Source organism: Oreochromis aureus, linkage group 23 (genome assembly GCF_013358895.1).
Source record: "Oreochromis aureus strain Israel breed Guangdong linkage group 23, ZZ_aureus, whole genome shotgun sequence".
Classification (NCBI taxonomy): Eukaryota; Metazoa; Chordata; class Actinopteri; order Cichliformes; family Cichlidae; genus Oreochromis; species Oreochromis aureus.
In genome coordinates this window covers 10,306,945-10,325,414 of record NC_052963.1, presented here as the reverse complement: position 1 = coordinate 10,325,414, position 18,470 = coordinate 10,306,945, and the positions used below count along the sequence as shown (strand labels likewise).

Genomic DNA, 18,470 nt, shown 5'->3' with positions numbered 1-18,470 from the left:
AAAGAAAAGAAAGAAGAAGCACATTCAGGTGAAAGGTGCCGGCAGCAGCACTTACAAGGTGATAGCTCACATCTCATTATGCCCCATTTCCTCCGCTAACAATTGAATCATGTGGTAAGCTGATAGAGACAACGATGGATGGGAAATCGAATTGAGATGCTTGAACTGGTGGCTTCTGTGGCTACGTGATAGCAGCAGGCAAGAGAGTGCCGTATCAGGTTGCACTGATAAGCGGTTCATTACAAGAAGTCTGACCCAGTCCAAATACAATTAAGGTTTGCCACTGAAACCCATTAGAACTCTGATACGGGGAAGCCAGCATAGCCAGTTTCCCATAGGTGCACTAGAAGTAAAGGGTATAGCTCTGCAGGCAGTAAAGGTGTGTAATGGATCAAAGAGACGAACAAATTCTCATTTTTATTTAACTCTCGTGTTGTTGTGCAACTGTAGATTACACAAGAAGAAGAAACTTGGCTGATAAAAACATTTGTATTGCTTTACATTACCCAATATTAAGCATTTCTAGTATAAGTACTGAGACAGCATATGTACTGTCAGTTTTTTAAAGATCTATATAACAATAATAGTCTAAAAATTATTTATGTATAAAACTTTTTCATCAGAAAGACATCTAGAGCTTTAGATTAGAATAAATAAGGCTTATGTTTTCACTTGTCTAAATAATTATATGTTAATATTCTGCTTTATAACAGCAAAAACAATTATAGAGGAAACAATTTTCTTTGTATGAGATGAAGAAAGGATCAATACCACTCTGGTTCCTATAAAGAAAGGCAAATTATCAGCTAATCTAGCTACATCCATTGATTGTGTAGGTTCAGCAAAGACATCAACACTTGCTAACAATTTCCAGAGAACATAAGAGTTGCCAGATCTCATTCTTTTGATGTATGACAGTCAACTTAATTCTGTTTTCTTACTCCTCCTAGTTTGAGTGCATAATCTTAGCTATGGTGGCCATTGTAGGACAAACATGTTTTAGTCTCTTTTAGTCATCTTTGAAAAGTGTAGGCTGTTAGTCCGGTGTTTACCTCAGCTGTCAAAATGCCGGTAGAGAAGCGTCCACGTTTCACCGCTAGATGTCCTTTCCTTTGCGAAGGAAGTCTGTTTTGAGTCACACTTCTGTTTGATGACGATACTGAGGCGACTTGTTCAGGATATCTTCCTTTTCTCTCAGTATGTGGTGTGTTTTTTGCCTCTGTTAGCTGCTGTTAGCCTTTGTTAGCTAGCATTAGATTCACCTCAAAGTTTTATCCCCATAATGTTGCAAGAATGTAATCAAACTGATCAGAGAGAAATTGGAGTTGTGTTGGTTGCTCCAGAGCGATACAACTTTGACTTCACTTATTCATTTAATAATTACTTTAATAGTAATCCCACATTTGTGAGAAAAAAATGGATTTGTGGGTTGAGCACTCTTCTGTCAAACAGCGTATTCTGCTATTGACTTGTTTTTAGTGGTCAGTTGGTGTCTACAAGCATGCCGTGTTTGACTGATCTGCTTTGGCTTGTGCCAAAGTGCAACTTAAAGCTTGTGTTCCTTTTTGTGCCAAGTTTATAAAGAATATACCATACCAGTAAAGTGCTAACATGCTGCTGCTTCTTCAGCAGTCAAATATTAATGTTGCAAAAACACATTTTGATTAGTTTTTGTAACAGTGAATGCACCCTCTGTGCTGCTGTTTACTGCTGAGGTGACAGCTGCAGATTACACCTCTGAAACATTAATGGTGACTAAAGGAAATGTTGACATTGCTTTAGTTTATCAGTGGATCAAACTGAAATTTTTAAATTATGTTTTTTTAAATTGATGATACAGATGTTGGTGATAAATAGCACATAAAAAAGCACATTAGCCCAACAGGGAATCTACACTGCACTTAAAACAGACTAGGTGGAAGCACGAGGTTTTCACTTATATTTACAATCTTACACTTGCTCCCGACTAGGAGGAGCAAGTGTAAGATGGATGGATGGGAATTTTTCTGCTCTTACAGACACAGTGGCCCCTGTAAGCTCACTCCAAACCCAAGACAAAAAGCCTTGCGGACTAGTCTTCTGACCTCATTCCTAAAATCCACTGAATGATGTGGTGACATTCCTGACTTCACTATGACAAATATTTCCAACTTTTCCCCACACATTAAATCAAGTGCTGTTTCAGAACAACCCAATCTAAATAACTGCCAAAAACATGGCCACCTCTTGAGACGAGCACTCAGAGCCTCATCCACATTCAGCAGACATCGATCAGACCAACAGTCCAGCTGGCCGTGGCAGTATCGTACACCATCAGTTAAACATATCTTCCCGCTACTGTAGTTATTTTATTCTCTCAGTCATTTTATCACTTTGGATGAGCACCGGTGGTGCCACACTTATACAGTACAAACGAGCACCAGGAGTTTCAATAAGGGTCGCTTTTAAGTTGCTGTGAGACAGAAGAGTCCTGTTGACAAAGACGGCAGAATCAAAATGTCAAGCTGTGGCAGCAACTTCCACGGCCTCAATTTTAAATCATCTGCTGCGTGCTGACAAGCAAGGTCGAGGCAGCTGATAAAATTCTCCCGTCTGTGTCCAACTTTAAAGTGCTCCATCACAATCCACTTGCGTGCTTCCTGCTAATTCATCTTATAGTGAAAAAGGCACCAAGGTGTAAGAAGCGCATACACAAAACTGGCAGGGGCGCCCAGCCGTCTCGCTGCCTCGCGCTTATGTAAATAAGCTGCAAGCCTTCAGAAAACGTCTTTATTTGAACTATGAACAGAGCTGGAAGGAAACAAAAGCGTTCAAATAAAACAGAAAAATTCAGACATCCTGTGCATAGCATGTGAGAGCAAAAACAAACTGAGGTATTATTGGAGTGAACCAGTGGTGTACAAAGAAATATAACATGCTGATGAACAGGCGTTTTGCATTTATTTACATGTTCACAATTTCACGAGTAAAGCACATCGTTTCTTTTGCTGTATTAAAAATTGTACATTTGTACATAAAATTCAAAACTGAACTGGTCCAAAAAAAGCTTCAGGGTCTAGAAGAACTGTGCATTAAGACTACCCGTTAACTGAAGATGAGCTTTAGGACAAATTGCGCCTGATTCTTACTGACAGGAGGGAAGAAACTATAAAATCAGATGACTGACAGTTATCAGACATGCAAAACAAAGCAGGAAAGCAGATCACAGGACACTGAACAGACCATAAAACGTTCAAGAACCTAAAGAAATCAGTCCTGAATCAAAGTTCTTGAACAGTCGGTGAATTTGATCAGCTCAGTGAAAGCAGGAAAACATTGAGGACAGGGAGAGAGAGTCCTAATGCAGCCTCAGGGAAAAGGTTGGTGGCAGCGCTGCCACGAATAGGAAGCCATGACTTGGACGGGGCTAAGCTTAAAGACAAAAAACCCCCAAAACAAGCAAATCTGCATACAAAGCCCTTGCGAGTATCCCAAATGGGTTCATCGGGAAGGCAGACAAGCAGAGCACCGTAATGAGGCTTTGATGGTTAGTAGTTTTCTAAGATTTCAGTCTTACCAAGGGTTACAGAAAGCTGCCCTCGACATGAACCACAGCAAAGCGGCACAGGCGTGGCCTTGCGCGCGTGACATTGCCACACGCAGAGCATAGGCGAGGGTTAGTGGGGACGGTAGAAGCAAATGTTCCAAGAAAGCTAATGTTGGGCCAGAGGCGAAGAAATCGGAAATCCAGAGAAAGCTGACATTTAGTCCAGTAAACACGAGCTCAGACAGGTCAGCGCTAGACAAGCTGAGGGGGGTGGTTAGAGGTCAGGGAAGAGACGAGCAAAGGAAGAGGTGGGTGGCCCATGTTTCCTTCAGTAAACCGGCCTCGGTTGTTTCATGCTGTAGTGGGCCTCTGATGCCGACACGTATGCGGACTCTGGAAAAAAATCCTCATGGAACTCGGCCAGAAACCTGAAAAAGAGAGAACAAAAAAAGAGAACAAATAAATACTCAGAATGAGCCATTTTTTCAGATGAAGATCACATGACAGGCTTACACGACAACAGTGCAAGGATGGTGGTGGCTAGGGCTGAGTATAGACACCGACTTCTATAATCAATTCAATTCTGATTTACAAGGTCCAAATTTTGACTCAGTCAGAAATATTATAATTCTGTTAATTTATCAGTACATATCCATATTTGTATATCTATGTATAAAAACAAAGCTGACACTTGTGAGACTTCAGAGGTGTAAGCATCACAGCAGATGCCTTTGTGTCAGAGTAACTGAGGATAAAATATTTTTATAGCAGATAACCTTAAAAAACACATTTCATTGCAATGTTGATCCTGTGCTAACTTGCATATGACAAATAAAACTGAAGACTATTCTGCAGTAGATCACAAACTGAAGAAAACCATGAATCAACATATGAACATTACCTGATACTGCTGAAGTGAAGCAGAGCACAGGTTTTATTAGAGACACAGCTAAGCGTTTTGCATTGTGGCATGATTTTTAAAAAGTTTACATTTCTTCGATACTGAACAGCAGAAATGAGACTTTCTTGTCCGAAGTCATTTTTGACAAAACAAAACAGCGGCCAACAGCGCTGTACACAAAGGTAGACTGGTGCACAATAAGCAAGCAAATAATGCCGAAAACAGAGATTTTAGATGGGAAACTGTTCTTGAAGTACACAGAGAGAGAGAGAGAGAGAGCTGCGCAGGAAGTGTGATTTTATCATGGTGGAAGCAAAACAGCCAAAGTAAGAGGGAATTAATGACGATGTTTATCAAACGTGAAGCGTAGTTTGGATCTTCTTTTGTTGCTGGTTCAGTGAATTTTGGTCAGAGAGTGACAAAACCTGCAGCATCAGAATCTGTGAGATGTCGGCTTTCAGCCCCGATGGCGTGTACGTGTCGTCGGGTGAACGATCCACGCTTTGAGTTTACGTCTTTGTGAGGAATCAGTTTACCTGCTCTCATTTGCAGTTTTAGCTGTTTGGTTGTTGTTGAAATAGTTTTGTGAGCTTTAACCTGAGATTCTGGCGTTTTTCTAGCAAAGTACATTTATATTTAAAAATCCATTCAGGATTTAATGAATTGATATCGCTTTATTCAAGCTAAAATCGTTTTGAATCTGAAAATCGATTTTTTAAACCTAGTCTTGGCTGACATCAGCCTGTGTTTTCCTAGATATCCCTGGCTGTGCTCCACATAAATCCCACACTCTGCCGCCTTCTGCCCTCACCTTGGAGTGGACATTTTGGAGACAAAGCCCACGCCCCACCATCAATCCCTATAACCAATCACTGTGACAGAAAGACCAAGAAGACGACTGACCGACAGCCAGAGAGGGAAAGAGTGAAAAATCCCCCCCACCCCCACCCCACCCTCCCATCTAATCAGTAGCGGGGAAAACTAATCTGGAATCTTCTTAGTATCCGCCACTCGGCCAAATCCTCTAAATCTTGCCATCTCATCTTAGCTCCACCGGCCTTCCTAATCTCAATGCAAACAAATTATCCTCATCAGAGCAGAACTTAAGAAACAACAAAAACTAATGGGACATTGATGGGAAAGCGCGACAAGCAACCAAAGCAAAGCTCGACTCTTTTGTCTTAAAACCTTTAAATAAAAAGGATAAAATCGGTATTAAAAAGCAGCTATTTGTTGCTCTGAAAAGTTTGGGGCCTCTTTTGTGCCAGACATTTAGGCCTCGTCGTCATCGTTGGCGCTGGATCAGAAACGACACAGGTACATATGCCATGATGTGCCGCACACGTGCGCCCCACACTTAATCGTATTCGCGCTAGCGGAGAAAGAGAGAGTGAGAGATCAAGTGTGGCCAAATCCCAGAATGCAATGCACATCAGTCCCTGTGACATCAATCAGTTTTTGCCCGCTCGGCACAATCTGCCACAAGGCTGATTAGAGATAAAAAAAAAAAAGAAAAAAAGAAAAAAAAAATATTCCACTGTGTTAGTTTGTGTTCAGGATCTCACCAACTGCAACATGGTGAACATATTAATTAGAAATGAAGGAAACATCAGAGAGCAACACTGATCCTGGAACAGCTCTGTGCCCTTTAACACAACGATGATCCTTCAGAAAAAGACAAAGAAGCGATCAGCAGTCGAGTGAATTAAGAGAACCTTCTGCACATGTTTACCCTACTGCTGATGGCGCTGCAGGGGTGCCTTGCCAAGAGGCACTGCTAATGCTTGAGGTAATAGTGTAATAGTCACATGCTGACAATGATGTTTGACACAAGAAAAGGGGCACAAACAAACAAAGAAAAAAACAAAAAAAGATGCATCCCATGCTTAGACGAATGCTGTAATCCTTCCCTGCTGCACGTCCCCCTCTCCTCACCTCGTCCTGACAAACTGACCATCTCCCTGACAACCCTTTAACGAAAACCATTTATAAACGCTTTCCACTTAAGTGATGGAAGAGAGGCAACGCCGGCTCTCGGAGCAGAGATCTGTTCCCGCTCCGTGCCGAGCTCGGCTCACTGGCTCCACAGCGCTGCTTGATGGCAGAAGGCGGCACTGCGTGCGTTTGATTACAGAACCAGAGGACCTAAATCCCCTCAGGTTTGGGAGCGGCTGAACTGAAGATCACTCGGGAGGATTTAAAGATTAGACTCCGGCGCTTGTGTAATGCCCACTCATCTCCCTCCCTCCAACACGTGCTCCCTCTCACTCCAGCTTTCCCCTCCATGTTCTCGTTTACTTGCTCCTCCTTTTTGTTTTTGTGATTCTCGGTTATTTTGGGCATATTAGTGATTTGTCCATCGTTTTAAACTCTTGCTTTTGTGAACCCAGCAGCACTGAGCGTGAATCAGGCTTGCTGATCTAAGTCTCCTAACTAACAACCAATTACCTGAGGAACTGTTCCAGATGTTTAATCAGGGCTCGGAGACTCCTCTCAGGCAGCTGCATTTTTCCCAGGATTTCAGGAAGCTTCACTAAAAGCCAAAAACAGGGATTATGGGAGTGTTTCAGTGTGGGGAAAAGGCTAGTAGCAAAAACAGTGTCTGGACTGAAACTGACCGAAGAGTCGCAAAAGGTGCTGTGACCCATACAGGTATGATGGCGGAGGAGGCTGGTCATTCAGAGGGTAGTTATCAGGAGTCAGCTTCCAACTCAAAACCTGCTGGGCAGAGCAAACAGAACAGCACAGTTTAGTGGAGTTGTGAGTGGAAATTTGTGCAATGTTTCAACCTCCTGTCAACTGGGTGGTGTATACAAATCTACAGCAGCACATTACGAGACACAAAATGACCCTAGTGCCCTTGAGAAATTCCCAGATTCCAGATAATCACGCAGTTTCGTCACCTCATTGAGCTCGTTGTTTCTGCGGCTCTCCAGGCCGTAGAAAGGGCCGCTGCGCTCTTTGCTTGGGGTCAAAGGCAACGGGGAAGAGGAGCCGCTGTGCACTGGAGTCTCTGCGGGACGGGGAAAATAAAAGGAAATAAAGATCACTGCCAGAAAGACAGATCAGCTGATTCTGTTAATTATTCAGACATTTTCACAGCACGCTATCGATGATCAACAAAAACATTCAAAGGAAACGATTAAAACTGTTAGAGCTTAGTTTTTGTTTTCATTTCATTTGGACCTGTTGTTTTTAAATTCAGTTTAGTTTCAGTTAGTTTCCAGAGTGGATTTTCTTATTTCAGCTTAGTTTGAAAATGTTTAGTTTTTATTAATTTCACTGCTAGTTTTAGTCTTTAATTATTACGGTATACAGGACACGTGTCAGAGGAATAACAATAATAATAATAATAATAATAATAATAATATAACCACTACATTTTATTTTAGTTGGTTTTTAGAGTTCACAAAACTGTTGTTTTGTTTTTATTTTTATTTTGTTAATTTAAATGTTTTTTTACATTTAACGTGAGTTCACTGTAATAACTTCATTGGCAGAGAGCAGCCTGCTGACTTTGAAGATGGGAAGAATGTGGGCGGACAGAAGTGAGATAACACCATCTACTGGGCTAAACTGGTTACTACAAAATCAAAGTTACCACTCAAACACAATCACTGTGCGTTTACAGGAAGTGAGTTATTCTGATCTTCACCCAATCAGGAAACATGGCTACAATAAAGCCTGCAGTGAGGAGCTCATGTCTCCCGCTTCTGGAAGTGAGTGTAATTATGCAAACCTTCCCCTAAAAACATAAAAATAAATAAATCTGCATCTCTGAGGGAAAGACAAAGTTTCCAGACTACACCAATGATCCCTTATGAGCGAGTTGTTGAACCCAACTGGGAGCTGCTTCCACAGGAGCCCGAGAGCTGAACCCTCTCATTCTACTTTTGCAAACTCTTCTTGTTGGTTTGCATTTTGTTTAAATTTCTTGAAGGCAGCTGAGTTTGTCAGTGTTGGGGAGGTTTTATCTGCACAGGCGACAAGATCAAAGGATACGGTTACAGAGAAATGCTTGGTCTCATTCTGTGGTACTTGAGCATGCCATGACCTGTGACAATACAAGCCTATTACAGCAACAGTTTAGCAGAGAGTTGCTACTATTGCCATTTTACACATAAAACCTGCTTCAGAAAGTTTAAAAGAAGAACGGAGAACCTGGTGAACACTTGTCTACTTATGTGGACGAACTAAGGATTCTAATGGGTTAAATCATGAGTCAAATTTGATTTAGACTTCTGCAGGGAATGTTGGGGAGGTGCACGTCAGGTTACGCTGTAAGGTTTCAAAGAGGTTTGCAGCTACGACATAGATTTCCCACTGAAGTATAAATCTCTGCAGTACAGGCCTTTGTATATCACTAAACAGCAGAGTTTCAAATCTGCTGTCTGTAATGGTAATTCTAATAATAATGAAAATAACAGAACATAATAGCGATTTTTACAAACTTACAATCACACAGAGTACTTTCCGAGACACGGAGCTTACTTTTGTCAAGGTTAAGGAAGAACTTGGGCTGCGATGAGGTGTCGACCACTCGCCGTTTGAGCTGCGGTGACGCCGTGGCGCTGCCTCCACCTGTATCATGACATGTGTTGCATTTCTAAGTTGAGTTTGTGTAAACACATATAAAGCTACATCAAATCCAGGAAGAACTTAAACTCATTACCGCCGCTGCTTCCCTCAGCTGGACGGTCGCCTCCGGACGTGTTCCTGGTAGAGCGCCTCAGCGACTGCGACTGGTAGGAAATGCAGTCCATATCGGGGTGGCGCCGGCGCTTTGGGGTCGGGGCTGGAGTGGTGGGGGTGGTAGTAGAGATGTCGCTTAGGGCTGGCTGGCTGTCTGTGGACTGAGGGGTAGGCGGGTTGTGCCCCAGTGGGCTTGGGCTGCGTTCTCTTTGGGTGCTTTGGAGGCAAAGGCAAATGCAATGAAAAATAAAATAAACAGCACAGCAGTTGAACGCAATGCTTTCTGATGCGGCGCAAGGGATTCATCGCAGCACACTTACTTGCTCGAGCAGGGGGAGCCTTCATTCATGGCCAGGAAGAGCCTCGAGGAGCTGACCTTCTTAAACTGGGCTTGCTCACAGGGGTAGAGAAGGATCATGGGTAAGGTGAAGTCAAACGTAATCCTCAGGCCGTCGACCATTTCCTTACACAGCTCCTCACTTTATTACAAAACAGGAAGGAATAAGAGATGTAACAAGTGTAAGTTGATTATACAGGCCCCAGTGAAGGGAAGCTATTCGAGTGCCCTGTTTCAGGATAATTTCAACAAGATAAATGTTACTGTGGTTTACAGAGAATGGTCAGAAGAAAGAAGCAACCTTGGTTGCACCTTTTTTGCAACCAAGGTGCAAAAAAGATCATCTCTGCTTCTGTAGCTCATCTGCTTCAATTCCCCCCCACCCACCCCCCGCCTGTCCCGTTTGGTTCTTTTCTCACCAAATCTGGTTGGGGGAGGGGGATTACTGTCTGGTCTAAGTCTCCATGTCTGCGATAATAACATAAAAATAATAACATAAAAATATTTAAGAAATCTAAAACAAGAATAATGAATGAGTCAAGCTTTGTTATTTGACATAGAATAATTTCAGAAGGTCAAATCTGCAGCATCTGTGACGCCATCATATCAAAAATAACCAAATACCATCTTTACATGACGAATTAAGGCAGTGCTGAAGGCAAAAGGGGATCAAAAATGTTCGAAGAAAGGTGTACCTAATAAAGTGGCGCACAATTTTGTATGTATTAGAGCGCGTTTCAGTTATAATTCCCATTAACCATTTTCTATTGGACACTTGGAAATGAAGACTAAGTGGTTTGCGTGCTTGGATCGCCTTATTTCCCCTCCTGTTTAAACAGCATGAATACTAACCTCTTCTCTGGAGGGATTGGCTGTGGACTGCCGCTCTGCGTGGTGCTCTGCTGACGCCTATACCGCTCATTGGCCATGAACGCTTTGTTGATCGCAAAGTGCTTGACGTAGGACTCCAGGATGTGCACGACGTTTGTCTGACAGGGAACCATCACGAGCTGAGAGAGCAAAAAACACGAGGTCAAATACTGACACGCTTCAGTTCCATATCCTACAATTCTTTCCAAACACAAACCAGTGTCAAAACTCTTTGAGTCGTGCCCACTCGTCCTTTAGCTGCCAAGCTAAATTATGATGGATTTGTAGAACAAAAACAACCAATGAGCTGTTGACATTTTGTATATAGGCTTTAGAAAGCGGTGTGTGCCCAGGATCTGCTGTCCACACCTTCTTCCTCTTGTTGATGTAGAAGCAGTCATCTTCCAGTTTCTTCTTCAGAATATCGGGGATGTTGATGTCAACATGGACGACCTTCTCCTCACATTCCCTCTTGACATTCACGTCTGCCTCAACCCTCTGATACAAAAACAAATGTACAAATGGAGGATCAATAAAAACCAATCGCGTAGATTTTCCGTGGCTAGAAATCCCTCCCACAACCACAGTTGAATTACAGATATCAAGGTCATTTATTTCAAGTTAAGTCTGACAGTGATGTTACCTAAAGGCCTGCAATGCAACTGGTGATCTACATGCCCTTGAACCTTGAGACGTACACTGTCAACTTTTACCATTTTGTTGATGTCCTCAGAGAAGGTGCTGTCCCCGCTATTTGAAGACTCGGGGTCAGAATCGTCCCCGTCGCTGCTTTCCGAAGTTGAAATTAAGCCTAGAGAAAGAACACGCGGGGCTTAACGTGATTGCTGAGGGAGACGGGGAGCAAAAGACAAAGAGATGCAGAGAGATTTCTCACACGCGTCATCGCTGTCGTCCTCCTTTGGGAGAGTCTTCAGAGAAGATTTAGTACCAGACTGACGACGACGCCTCTTTACCCATCCCTTTCTCTTCCTATCACCGAGAAACAAAAAGAAAAGAAAAAAAAAAAAAAAACTGTCTCAGACTTTTCTACAGACAGTCATTCCGAAAGGTCAAATCCAAAACTTGCAGGCAATGAAATGAAATACACCACACTGGACTTTTTAAATCAAAATTTTTCAGAACTTCATCATCAAGTAATAACTGATAATTATTCCTCCGACTCAGTGGATGATTAGAACGTGAACTTACATGCGACCTAGAGCTTTGCGAGCCAGTTTACGCTGTAATTTACGGTTTTCCTCGGTGTCCCTTAGGACATGATCCTCTGCGGCCCAACGATCCCAGCTACAAAAACAGCCATATATGCAAAGTATATAAATAATTAAAAGTGCGGGCTTTGACAGCAGTGCTACATTACTGCTTCCTACAAAAGCTGATGAAAGGACAATTTTACCTTCTGTTCCAACCATTGAAGTGAATCAGGTACTTCGGGATTCGTCTTCCATGTTCATCTGTACCTATCAAGACATCAAGGACCTGCAACATGAACACACAGTTAGTGTAATCCTGCTAAACATCTATTCATAACTTAGCAAGTACCCAACACCACCATTTTCTGGGGTAATCATTCATTTCCTGTTTTTAAAAAAAAAAAAAAAAAAAAAAGGGTACCCAGCCTTCTTAGAGTCCCTGGGGGGGGTGCTGGAAGGTGCCCCATCTGGAGACTCTGTTGTCCTGCTGGGAGACTTCAATGCTCACGTGGGTAACAACAGCGAGACCTGGAGGGGCGTGATTGGGAGGAACGGCCTCCCTGATCTGAACCCGAGCGGTGTTTTGTTATTGGACTTCTGTGCAAATCACAGTTTGGCCATAACGAACACCTTGTTCGAACATAAGAGTGTCCATAAGTGCACGTGGCACCAGGATGCTCTAGGCCGCAGGTCGATGATCGATTTTGTAATCGTATCACCAGACCTGCGACCATATGTTCTGGACACTCGGGTAAAGAGAGGGGCTGAGCTGTCAACTGATCACCACCTGGTGGTGAGTTGGATCAGGTGGCGGGGGAGGACGCTGGACAGACCCGGTGCACCTAAACGCGTAGTGAGGGTGTGCTGGGAACATCTAGCAGAGGCCCCAGTCCGCGAGATCTTCAACGCACACCTCCGGCAGAGCTTCAACAGCATTTCGAGGGAGACTGGGGACATTGAATCCGAATGGACCATGTTCAGCGTCTCCATCGCCGAAGCTGCTGCATTGAGCTGCGGCCGCAAGGTGGTTGGTGCCTGCCGTGGTGGTAATCCCCGAACCAAATGGTGGACACCAGAGGTGAAGGGAGCCACCAGGCTGAAGAAGGAGTCCTATCGGGCTTGGTTAGCCTGTGGGACTCCAGAGGCAGCCGACAGGTATCGACAGGCCAAGCGGAATGCGGCTCGGGCAGTGGCTGAAGCAAAAACTCGGGTGTAGGAGCAGTTCGGAGAAGCCATGGAAAAAGACTTTCGGACTGCCTCGAAGAGATTCTGGCAAACCGTCAGGCGTTTCAGGAGGGGAAAGCAGTGCTCTACCTGCACTGTGTATAGTGCTGGCGGAGCGCTGCTGACGTCGACAGAAAATTGTCAGGCGGTGGAAGGAATACTTCGAGGACCTCCTTAATCCCACTGACACGTCTTCCGAGGAGGAAGCAGAGTCTGGGGATGAGGGGAATGACCCGCCAATTTCTGGGGGCGAGGTCACTGAGGCAGTTAAACAACTGCTTGGTGGCAGAGCCCCTGGTGTTGATGAGGTCCGCCCCGAGTTCCTGAAGGCTCTGGACGTTGTGGGGCTGTCTTGGTTGACACGCCTCTGCAATGTTGCGTGGAGATCAGGGGCAGTACCCCTGGACTGGCAGACCGGGGTGGTGGTCCCCATCTTTAAGAAGGGAGACCGGAGGGTGTGTTCCAACTACAGGGGATCACACTCCTCAGCCTCCTGGGAAAGTCTATGCCAGGGTGCTGGAAAGGAGAGTTCGTCCGTTAGTCGAACCTCGGATACAGGAGGAACAATGCGGTTTTCGTCCTGGTCGCGGAACACTGGACCAGCTCTTTATCCTCTCAAGGATACTTGAGGGTGCATGGGAGTTTGCCCAACCAGTCTACATGTGTTTTGTGGATTTGGAGAAGGCATTCGACCGTGTCCCTCGGGGTGTCCTGTGGGAGGTGTTGCCGGAGTATGGGGTGTCTGGCCCATTGCTACGGGCCATTCGATCCCTATACAACCGTTGCAAGAGTTTGGTTCGCATTGCCGGCAATAAGTCGGACTCGTTCCCGGTGGGTGATGGGCTCCGCCAGGGCTGCCCTTTGTCACCGGTTCTGTTCATAATTTTATGGACAGGATTTCTAGGCGCAGCCAAGTGGCGGAGGGCTTTTGCTTGGTGGCCTCAGAATCTCATCTCTGCTTTTTATGGATGATGTGGTTCTGTTGGCTTCATCAGGTGAAGGCCTCCAGCTCGCACTGGAACGGTTCGCAGCCGAGTGTGAAGCAGCGGGAATGAGGATCAGCACCTCCAAATCTGAGGCCATGGTTCTCAGCCGGAAAAGGGTGGAGTGCCCACTCCAGGTCGGGGATGAGTTCCTGCCCCAAGTGGAGGAGTTCAAGTATCTCGGGGTCTTGTTCGCGAGTGATGGGAGAAGGGAGCCGGAGATCGACAGACGGATTGGTGCTGCGGCTGCAGTGATGCGGACGCTGCACCGGTCCATCGTGGTGAAGAGGGAGCTGAGTGTAAAAGCGAAGCTCTCAATTTACCGGTCGATCTACGTCCCTACCCTCACCTATGGCCACGAGCTGTGGGTAGTGACCGAAAGAACGAGATCGCGGATACAAGCGGCAGAAATGAGCTTCCTCCGAAGGGTGGCTGGCCTCTCCCTTAGAGATAGGGTGAGAAGTTCGGCCATCCGGGAGGGGCTCAGAGTAGAGCCGCTGCTCCTCCACATCGAAAGGAGCCAGTTGAGGTGGTTCGGGCATCTGACAAGGATGCCTCCTGGGCGCCTCCTGGGTGAGGTGTTCCGGGCATGTCCCACCGGGAGAAGGCCCCGGGGCAGACCCAGGACACGCTGGAGAGATTATATCTCTCGGCTGGCCTGGGAACGCCTTGGTGTTCCCCCGGATAAGCTGGAGGAGGTGGCTGGGGAGAGGGAGGTCTGGGCTTCTCTGCTTAGGCTGCTGCCCCCGCGACCCGGCCTCGGATAAAGCGGATGAAGATGGAGATGGTTAATAATCAATAAAGGGTTCAAGTACAAGAATAATAATAAGGAATTTGCATATTAGCCACTAGCAGACCAACAAACAGATTTTGTATCACTTATTTGTGGCAAGCAGTGTACATTGTTGTGGTCTGCAGGTGGCGCAGCATTGAACACCAGCAGACTGAGTAAACTGATCAGGACATATTACATGCTGAGTATTGCAACAGCATATACTGTGATTTATCACCTCTGTTACTTATATCTTTTTTTATTCATTAAGAAAGTCATCTCACTTTAAGTATTCGTTTGCAGCAAAATGAGACTGTCAACCAACCAAACCAACACTGTCAGTAAAACCTGCCACAAATGTTGCCATAAGATGAATGGGGTCAAACTGGCAATTACACACAATCCGTTTCTGATAAAACAGAAGATAACTTCAAAAACCACATATCTGTTGCTGTCTACATAGACAGAAATTCACATTTAACCATTACATTTGCACTCAGCACCTTCCTGATCTATAGGAATAAAACCAGAATACAACCAACTAGCAGCCAGTCGAGTCCCCTCAAGTTATGCTCATTGACAAAGACTCTTTCAGAGTGATGGCAACATGTTGGCAATTGGTCTGCATTTCTAAGTTAGACTGCAATTATTTGCAAACCTTTAACAATCTCTGTGAGAGTGTCTGCTGTCAGTGCAAGTCATAATGTAACTGTTTGCAGAAAGGTTGCCTCTAATCAGGCGACCTTCAGATCAAAAGTGGCCCCATGCGCAACACCCTCAAGCTCTGAGCAACCGTTTAGTCACCATAAGTTGCGCTTGCAGAATGTAAAAAAAAATGAAATACAATCAGCAATTACTATTATTATAGCTGTAAAGAGATTTCTGTCTTAGTTTTACTTGTGTGACTGAGCCGTTACCTTGACAAAGCTACCTCCTGTCCAGTGTTGGTTGTTTTGTTAGGGTGAGCCAATTTAATGTAAGTTAACGATATCACGGCTAACAATATCACCGGATGGTGGTGTACGAGATGAGCTCTTGTTCTTTTCCCACGGTATTTTAATTTATTTAACAAAATACTCATATCGCAGCGATACAGGAACACCAGATACCGCCACGCAAAATATCAGAATACTATCACACCCCAAGACATGATGCAAAAACTCCATTTGCTTAGTTATTACCTGCATATGAAGCTAAGTTATGTGCAATACTCAATCTATTACAAGTTAAAAAATCTCTTGCACTTGTAACTCTCTAGGTTATGACTGTTATTACTTTGCAAATCAGGATTTGACACTTGCAACATCTAGACTCAGCAGAATCTTGATGTTAATGCAATCATCATCAATCATCAAGCTATGGAAGGATTTTAGACCATAGAAAGTACATACAAGTGTAGATAAACCCTTTACCCTTGAACCTGTCATAATAAAACAGTAGTTACCCAACTTATAACTAAAGCTAAATATTTACAGGTTTATCAGGATAAAAAAAAAAAATATCCACGTAAATCAGCTACACTCTGACACTAAGAATAATAATTTAATATAATATAGTACGACAACTGCACACAACTGTTAATGCTAACTGCTAGCTAGCTCAGGTTAGCAACAGCCATGCTAGAGTGGAGTAAAGACTGTAGCTTTCCTGGAGCGTTAGCTTACCAGCTAGTCAGGCAGCACAATAGAATAGCCACCAGTCTGCTGGACAATTTTAGCCCGCTTAAAAAAAAAGCCAGCAAACAACTAAACTGAAATAGCCACACAACTGTGTGTGCAAAGTTAGCAGCCGTGCTGTCGTGGTGCGCTTGTTGGTTGGTGTGTTGACATTAATCTGCTTTGCACGGCAAGCCGCCCGGCTAATAACTCCCTTAATGCTGTTTAAAGGTGCTTCTAATGCTAACTGACTGCAACAGAAACATTTTCATGTGAAATTCCCCTTTCAGCAGCCTCCTCCACACAATCAAACCGGTAACATTACAAAACCTCAAAGTTGTGTTGACATTTTTCAAATTGTGACCCGCGAGCGACACACAGTTAATCAAACACACCCGGAAACCACGCGAAAAACACCAATTTGTGCAAGCGTATTTTCCTGTGGCCTAAGCAGCCATCGCAAGCTCAATTTAGAGCCCCACAGCTTAAAGAATCAACCCTGCTTTCCCCCCCAGAATGAATTACACGTTTATACAAAGTCGAAAATCCGACCAGTCTGCATCTTTCTGTGCAAAACATTTACCTTAGCGTCATACAACACTTTAGCCTTGGTGGGGTCGGGTTCAAAGCACAGGACTCGCTCTCCTTTGTGAAATTGATATTTAATTCCCCGCGAATTCATTTGTTCATGGCGACGTGTGGGAGAGGAGGCATCGATCTGAACCCTGTAAACCCCTTAACCCTTTCGTTGCCAGACTCTTCCCTGTGAAGGCTCTCCCACCAAAACACACTGTGGAAGGATGGCGCTGTTGTGGGATGAAATGCTGCTAGTCTTCCTACTGCTGCTGATGCTTTGGCTGCTTTCAAGGACCGCTCGTAATTTCTGTAGTCGACACCGCGCGGGACCACGCGTGGTTCACGCGCGTACTTGTGGTTGTGGATAACAGGTGCAGAGGCGGCGAGTCAAATGCTTTTATAAAGCCCCCTCCACGCACTTTCATTACAAACTCAAGCTGGAAACTATGGCTCTTGCACGTGAATTGCCGCAGTCTTACAACTACAATCGCAAAAGTCCCGCGTGACAGTGAAGGCAGCACATAAAAGCGCAATGAGACTGCTTGAAATGCGCTTTCGGGGACACCGTACATATGGTGTAGTTTCAAAGATTTACCAGAAGATGTCAGTATTTGAACTTTTTTTTTTTTAAATCCAAACGAAACTGAATTGCAAACTGATCGTTAAACCAAATTTGTTTGTTGTAGCTGCATCCCTCAGAAAGCTTCAGGATTAGCACATCAGTTTAAGGAAATAGGGTACAATGTATTAACTTAAACGCCTTTCTATAGGGTGCCCACTCAGCTGACTGATACACGTGATTGGGGGGCTTTAAAGCAAATGAAAAACAAAGGCAATACCTGAAAAAAACACTCACTTGAATAATTTCTCCAACGTACAATCGACTTTAGGAACTAAAAGTGCTACATATACGATGCACATGCTGCAGAAATCCAAACGCAAACACCTGAACTGGGCTTGAACAGTCTCCCATTAATCCAGGTGTGGACAAGCAGGTGTGGGCGGATCCAAATAGCATCTGATCTCAAGGCTGGTACTGATATCAGATCGATACTAGCGAAACTCAATACTTTGTTTGTATCTGCTAAGTTCAGTATGTGGCCCACTGAATTATATGAAATAAATGTGGGGGTTTTTTGTTGTAAAAAAAAGTGTCCAACTACTTGAAAAGGTAAAGGGTGTGTTTTATTATATTAAGCTATTATTGTGAAAAGTAAAACACAATAATAGCTTAATATATCAAGACGTGATTTAACGTCTTGATGCATGCTCAATCATCCAGGTAAGTAAATCTTCAAAAGTTGATTCTATTCATCTGGACGTGACTTCTTCGAAGAAGTCACTTGGATGAGTGACAAAACGTTTCTCCCACAAAACGCTACGTCCAGATGAACAGAATCAACTTTTGGAGATACAGTGATTTAGTGATCAGAATTTACAAATTAATTTCGATCATCTCATAAATCATGATGCACTGCTTTCCCCTACATAACCTACCTTTACATGTTAAAAGTATTAATATTGCTTTGGTATCGGTGTCTGCAATATTGGCCCTACAGTTGCTTGGTATTGGTCCGATACAAAAAATGTCATTGGTTTGAACTAATTGAGTTGAGGCTAAGTCCCGCACCATGCTTGAGGGCAGGGAGAGAAAGTAGGATTTTTCATTATGAAAAAAATCCCACGGATGAGATCTCAAAGATGAAAGCCATCCATGTATTAA

At 44.0% G+C, this 18,470-nt stretch overlaps 1 protein-coding gene across 4 annotated transcripts; it reads right to left on the bottom strand.

Moving 5' to 3' along the window:
* Positions 1-2,755: 2,755 nt before the first annotated feature.
* LOC116328885 (male-specific lethal 3 homolog) lies at positions 2,756-17,723 on the bottom strand. Of its 4 annotated transcripts, none has more exons than XM_039607265.1 (14): positions 17,604-17,723; positions 11,741-11,823; positions 11,536-11,631; positions 11,222-11,316; positions 11,025-11,137; positions 10,696-10,824; positions 10,309-10,466; positions 9,440-9,598; positions 9,100-9,335; positions 8,919-9,008; positions 7,331-7,440; positions 7,046-7,145; positions 6,876-6,960; positions 2,756-3,954 (listed from the first exon to the last, which is right to left on the bottom strand). In XM_039607265.1, coding segments are annotated over exons 3-14 (1,377 nt in total). In that variant the 5' UTR covers positions 11,538-11,631; positions 11,741-11,823; positions 17,604-17,723; the 3' UTR covers positions 2,756-3,854. The 4 variants fall into 4 exon arrangements, with proteins under 4 accessions (XP_039463199.1, XP_039463198.1, XP_031606639.1 ...); XM_039607264.1 differs by lacking the exon at positions 17,604-17,723 and adding an exon at positions 16,755-17,031; XM_031750779.2 differs by lacking the exon at positions 17,604-17,723 and adding an exon at positions 16,755-17,031 and having other exon boundaries at positions 11,040-11,137.
* Positions 17,724-18,470: the final 747 nt, after the last annotated feature.